The 7,153-nt window shown below is 43.2% G+C and overlaps 1 protein-coding gene across 1 annotated transcript in view; it reads left to right on the forward strand.

Annotated features, from left to right (window-relative positions):
- The window catches only part of rims1b (regulating synaptic membrane exocytosis 1b), a 94,849-nt gene that overhangs the window by 31,201 nt on the left and 56,495 nt on the right, over nt 1-7,153 (forward strand). The window contains 1 exon segment of the mRNA XM_008300500.1: nt 1,180-1,191. Within this exon segment, the coding sequence (XP_008298722.1) occupies nt 1,180-1,191 (12 nt within the window).

The following is a 7,153-nucleotide window of genomic DNA, read 5'->3' on the forward strand; positions in this document are numbered from 1 at the left end:
AGCTTAACGTAATAATTAATAAACTCCTTCTAACAGATGTGTGTAGTGCCGCCCGGCGTCCTGCAGAAGGCGTCGCAGCGACGTGACGACACAAACACTGATTAACACCGTCCACGAAGCCGAGCACCTGCTGCACATTAGAACGAGCGTACAGGATTATTAAATACGTGTTTCATTTATTCACATCAGTGTTCTGAAGCTCAAAACCGGCCAGCAAGTTTTAAAGGCATAAAAAAAAATCACCAAAATGACATCATTTGTCAGCCAGAAACTGTTAAAACAGACAGAATGGTTCGATTTTTAACTTTCCAACAGTCTCATATCACAATATTTCATCAAAATCACCTTTTCTACGTGTCTCATTTAAAAAATTAGGGGAAAAATAGTTTAGATTCTGTAAAAAATGAAAAATTCTGTGCTCCTTCACACAACCGTGAAACTCTAGTGACTTGGCTGTGACCAACAGTCACAGGACAAAAATTCAGGAAGTTTTCGGCTGAACTGCAGGCAGTGTTTACACCGAGCAGAGAGGAGAAAGGATGGAAACGAATTAAAAATGAGGTGCAGGACTTCATATTGCAGCGAAAAATGATCCCACAGTGAAGAAAAATGTGATCGAAACAAAAAAACGCCCAGAAACTAATTCAAGTTTCCTATTTCTCTCTATCATTGCTCCCTTTAGTGCTTTCCAGCCAGCACAAATCAGGCAAAAAGTGTCTTAAACATGTAAATATTTAAAAATTAAAAGACCGGGACGCATTTTTATTGTTGCATATACGTTTAAAGGAGGTTCAGAAAGGGCTGGGACTGTAAGAAGATTGTGCTCCATGTTGCTTTTTGTGTCCCAAATTCGTCTTGGTGACACATCGCGTCGTCGTCACAGGTCATGAGTCACGCCGAGTCGGGTCATGCATGTCGCTGCCGCAGCCTCACATGTCACCGGCCGCATACATCCACATGCCGCCGCCGCCCTCACACTTCTCAATGTGAAGCTATGGACTGTGCAGAATGTTATTAACAAACTGTTTGCACCACATCCTCTTTCTCCCCCCTTTTTTTCTTTCTTCTTCTTCTTCTTCTTCTGTTCCCCACATCTCAAACTCACTCTCCGCATCTCTTCCCATTCTGTCATTTATTTCTCTTAAACCCTCACTGCTACCCGGACTGCATGCCACAAAGGAGGACAAAGTGGTTAGCATCTTTTTTGTGTTTTTTCTCTCTCTTTCTTTCTCTCTCGGTGTGTGTGCCGTGATGTTGTGATGTTAAAAACACAAACTGGCTGCGTTCACATCTGGCGCTCTTGAGTTTTTCTCCCACTTTGACCCGTGGACAAAAAAAGAAAAAAAAAAATCTGATAGACGAGAGCGAGCGAGCGATCGGATTGGAACGTAGCCAGTGTTTGCTCAAATCCACTTATGGATTTAAACTGAACAGAGGGACTCCCGGCTTTTGTTATTTCTCCGAGCGTTTGCCGTCCTGTCTGGGGTGGAGAAACCTGGAAGTGTTCCTCACCAGCAGCAGCAGCAGCAGCAGCAGCAGCAGCTTTTCTCTCCATCTTGTACAAACCCTGACTAACTCTGTGTCCACTGTCTGTCTCCTCCCCCCTGCAAAGTGTCTCATAGTGAAGGACAGGGTAAGACTCCAAGCTGGGTGATGGATTTTTTGCTGCATGGGTCACTACTATCCTTCCTTTCCCCCACCACCTCCCCACCCTCCTCCTCCTCCTCCTTTAACACTCGGGTCTGTGCTCATTCACAGAGTCAGAACAGGAATTCAGACCCAGCCCAACAGATCTTTGTGCACAAACAATCCTGAGAATGAATGCAGACCCTGAAAATCGACAGCATGAGCCACGACGTCGGCTGTCTGCAGGGCGTCCGACCCGTCCTGCCCCCTCTTCCTGTGGCCGTAGGCATGGCTGTGCTGGGATACTCTAACGAAACTAAAACGGGGTTCGGGAGATTGGTACTTTTGTAGCTGGCATGTGTATAAGAAAGCACCATTTATATCTATAAATATGAATGCGTACTGAATGCACACTCATGCCTGTGCATGCTTTCCCTGCCTGTGTGTTTGAGACCACACCAGCCTTGCCATGGGGAGACGGGAGGGTTTCAGGTATATATTTATATATATATATGTTCCACTTTGTCCACTTCCCCTTAATGCTTGGTCACTGCTGTCGAGAACGGCAGCGAGTTTTAGCTCGTTGGTGTCGCTCGGCTCTCGAGAAGTCCTTGTTTGACTGTTTATCTGCATCCAGGTTGAGCAGCAAGCAGGAGAAAAGCCGACTCGTGTCCTTCACACAGGTTTTGCTGCTACTTTAACAGATTTTCTTGTAAAATTAAACGGTGGTCGCCAGTATTTTACTGTATTTCTTTACGGCAAAATGTGCGGTTTAATGTGAAATCAAATCAAATCAGGTTTATTGTCATTTTGCTGACAGTAGTACAGGCAGGATGAGAGCGTTTCTTCAGGGTCATTAAAGTTTTGCAGAATGAACGTCTGGGATGAGACACTAAACGTTCACGCTGTCTCCTGAAGGGGGCGCTGCATCCATGCACGCCGCCATTCGTTGGCGAACCTCTTCAGGTCCTGGTAGGTGTTCAGGGACACAAAGACGATGGTGAAGCCACAGATGCTGCCCAGAGCTAGCTGTCTGTCTGTCTGCATCCCCTCCCCAGTAGACGGTGGAAAAGGTCTCTACTGGGCCGGATGTATGAGTGTGATCACATTTAATGGATTGATAACATCAAGGTGACAAAGTTAGCTGGCTAGCTGTAGCTACAGCTTTGCAAAGTGAGATAAAAAGAGCCATTGCTGCAAAAATTCCTGTAAATTTCAACGGGTAAATGTGCGCTGCTCTTGCTTTTAAAGTGTATTCGTGCCGTGTGAGAACAAACAGCCACAACAACTGAGAAACAATGTGCAACTTGCCTCAAAGGAGAAGCTCAACACAAATCACCATCTGTGTGCTCATCAGACGTGATGCACAACACTCAGGGTGATCGCGCTCGTTTAGTGTTTGAAACACCGTGATGCTTATTCCTGAAGTTGAAATCATCGGTTTAAGGAAAGGAAACGGGCTGCGCTGGCTCTGGAGCGGGCCTGATGTGTGCTTCCTGGTCCTCTCTGCCGAGCTGCCCTGCTTCTGCTGGTGCTGGAGCTTGTTAATGGCTGAGTGTTTGTTTATGTGTGTTTGTCAGCTCCAGATGGCTTCCAGAAACCGAACAAACCGCTGACAATCTGTCTCCTTTGTGGAGGAGCACTGCCTCCCAGCGGAGAGCGGGCCGGCGCTGGGTCCTAACACACACATCGCAGCCTCCAGCGCCACCGTAAACGGCGTTTTTAAAACCCAACCAAGGCTTTTTGGTGTGATCTCGACGAGCCATGACGGCGCATGTGGGGGTTTTCTGTAGCCGCTCTGACGTCGGCGGTTGGTGCCTCGTGTAGTCGAAGCAGATTCACACAAAATCCCGTTCGCTCGGTGCATCGAGCTGACGCTGCAGTTTTTACCGGAAGGGAGGATGCACTGCATAATCTCAATCATGTTTCTCAGTGCTAGATGACTAACCCGCTGCTCTCTCCTCTCGTACACCACAGTGTCTGTAGCAGCCTCCATAACACTCACACTCCGGTTAACTCTTTGTCCTCCTCTGCCTCTATTTCTGTCCTTCCTACACCCAGTCACACACATTTATTTGGATATAAAACAGCATCTTTACGAGGCTGACTAACGTGGCAGCGCAGTCTGGCTTTTTAGAGCCTTCACATTCGGCCTGTAGCTCTAATTATAGGACCTCCTGGACTGGATCTGCCAGTAGCAGCGCTCTCAAGACGAGCCTTTATTGTCTGAAGTGCTTTGCTGCGGCAGCTCCTATTATTATCACCTTCGCTGGAAAGTGAAAAGTCCACACAAGAATTCAAAGTGTTTGTTGGCCTCGATGCCGGGCTCGTCAAGCGAGATCAGGGACTCGGGGAAAATGGCACGCCATAAAAATTAAGAAAAATAGAAACTAGAACTTGCTGAGGTGTGATGGAATATAAAAGACATTTCAAATCCACTTTTGGTTCTGTCTCTAGATAAAGTGGTTCAAGTACGAGCCTCCAATTCAAAAAAATTAAACCAACAAAAAAACAAAACAGCAGTTCCTCCAATGGCCACTAGAGGCTGCTTCCAAAACTGAGTCACTCCTTATAGACCTTCATGTTAACACGTCCAACTTTACCGCAGAAACTAACCTGTTGCATCCAGGTCTCTGTAGCTAAATGTAGGAGGGATACTGAGACATATATGTGTATGTATATATAAAGACAAAAAAGCAGCAAGAGTAAAAAGAACAGGTAATAAAATAGTGGAATGCTGTAATGTTTACAAGCTGTGAAAAATGGGGGAAATGAGGAATATCCATAAACTAATGAGCTTTATGCTAATTTAAATACAACAAAACTGGATTTTTACGGTCATGCAAAATTACTTTAAGAAGAAAATATGGATTTTTAATTTGGACAGTTTGCTGTAACAATTTTTTTTTTTTTTTTACGATTTCACTAGGTATTGTGTAATTCTGAGACGGATAAAAATCAAAAGTTTTTATTCCATAATATGTATAATTTATTGTTCAAATAATGATAAACATCTGTAAAATAAAGGTGTTTTTGCTGATTTAGATACAGTCAGTAGTCTAGTAGTCTTTTACAGCAGTAAAAGAATAAATTACTATTTTTGAAAATACAGATTTTTGATGTGGACAATATTTAAAGTTTGAACATTTAAATTAATACTTTTTCTTTAGTTTTTACCAGAAGGAAAATCTGTTAAAAAACCAGTTTAAAAATATTTGCAATCCTTAATATACATAATTTTTCTTTCACATAACGGCAAATAATTGTTTTTCTGATTAAAAAACTGTAAAAAAGAAATTGTCAACATTGCGTTAGAACTAGTTATTATTAGTAAAGATACGGATCCTGGATGTGAATATTACAATTTTAGGCTTTTTATTTTAACAGTTAACGTGGACACTAACACTTTTTTTCTGTGGTTTTTGCTCGATATTAACTAAGGGTGCACGATATATCGGTGACCACATCGGTATCGGCCGATATTAGCGTCTTTTTTGATGTATCAGTATCAGTTTGATAAGCAAATTTAGCCGATGCAAAAAAACGATGATTGTCTAACATCAGCGTCTTCGTCTCTACATTTGATATCGCTGCTATTTCACAGATGTTTTTACTTAAATGGACTTGAATGTTAAATATGTTTAAATATGTTTTACTTTTGTTTCGTAACAAAGAAGACGATGTGGTCTAATTTGGTTTGGGCTGTTTTTGAATAGTTTTCTCACAGTGCGTACTTACACTCATTTTTCAATGTGAACAAAAATTGAACATCGACATCGGTAATATCTGTTATCGGCGATATCAGAAATCTTAGTATCGGCTACCGGTATCGGCCAGAAATTTTAATATCGTGCTTCACTAATAAGACCCATAATTAAACAAAACAGGAAAATCTGTCAAATAATTTTAAAACTGTAAATGAATTACCTTTTTCTGTCTTTTTAAAAGTTAATTTACAGTCAAATGTTGTAAAAATACAAATTACCATTTAGAATTTTACAGTTTCATACAAATTCATTTAGCTTTTATCCAAAGTGATGTAAATACCACACAAGATTTTTGATGTGGATGTTATTGACAGTTTTTTCCTGTTAACTTGTAAATTACAACTTTTTCTTCCAAGTGATTTTACTGCATGTTATTGGTAATTTAACAAGTCAGCCATAAGTCATTTCTCCCAGCGTATGTTATGATGAGCCGGTCCTCTCCGTGGTCCCGCCATCAGAAGCCGGTGTGGATTTACGGCCTCGGCAGCTCGCCCTGCGCTCGGCCTCCTCGGCGGCTGCTTGCTCCGCTGATCTACCGCCTTATTAGGGGAAATGGAGCATTATGTCTTTTGTGGTCGTCTTTCTTCCCGGCGTTCAGGATTTAGCGTCGCCGTGAGCGATGGCGGCCCGCACCTCGTATGTCATCCTGTCCGGGGGTTTGTGTTGGAGGGCGGGTCGCTGCTCGCCGACCGATCCCCCCAACAAGCGCCATCTATTCTGCCTATTTAAGGAAAAGCTGGTGTTCACACAGCTCAGGCCTAAATGAATCCTGCTGCTGGTGGAACAGTGAAGGCGATGAAGGGAAGCGCCTCACCGGGCGGTGAGGAGGTGGAGGCGATGAGTGACGCGTCTGTGGCGTCTTCATCTGGCGAGTCGGCTGAGCGAGGAGGCGAGGAGACAGGAAAAGGAGACGAGGGATGGGAGGGAAGAGAAGGAGGGAGCAATGAGAAGAGAGGAGGAAAGGAAAGGAAAGGACAGGAAAGGAAAGGAAAGGAGGAGATTGAGATGAGCAGAGAGAAGAAGCAAAGGAAAAGAGAGCAAGAAAGGAAAGGAGGGAAGGGAAAGGGCAAAATTTAAGAAGAGGAAAGGAGAAAAGAAAAGGTGATGAGAAGCTGAAAAAAAAAGAAAATAGTGAAAGGAAAAGAATCAAGGAAAGGGAATTAGGACAGGGAAAGGTATAAAGGAAAGAGAGGGAGAAGCAACTGGAAGAGAGGAGGAAAGGAAAGGAGAGGATTGAAATGGAGACAGGTAGGAAGCAAGGAAGAGATGAAAGGAAAGGAGAAGATTGAAACAACAGGTAGGAAGCAAGAAAGAGAAGAGCAAAGAGAGGGAAGAAGCAAAGGAAAAGAGAGCAAGAAAGGAAAGGAGGAAGGGGAAGGAAAGGAAAGGAGAAGATTAAAATGGAGACAGGTAGGAAGCAAGGAAGAGATGACAGGAAAGGAAAGGAGGAAAAAGAGGGAGAAGCAGCTCGAAGAGAGGACAAAGGGAAAGGAAAGGAAAGGAAAAGATTGAAACGAAAACAGGTAGGAAGCAAGAATGAGAAGAAAGGTAAGGAAATAAGGAGTTGAAAGGAAAAGAAAACGAGAAGAGCAAAGAAAGGGAAGAAAAGGAAAAGAGAGCAAGAAAGGAAAGGAGAAAAGTAAAGGTGATGAGAAGCTGAAGAGAAAGAAAATAGGAAAAGGAATTAGGGAAGAAAGAGAAAAGGAAATAGGGAGAGGTAGAAAGGAAAGGAAAGGCACAAGGAAATGAGGAAATGAAAA

Source organism: Stegastes partitus, unplaced genomic scaffold (genome assembly GCF_000690725.1).
Source record: "Stegastes partitus isolate 25-593 unplaced genomic scaffold, Stegastes_partitus-1.0.2 Scaffold1550, whole genome shotgun sequence".
Lineage (NCBI taxonomy): Eukaryota > Metazoa > Chordata > Actinopteri > Pomacentridae > Stegastes > Stegastes partitus.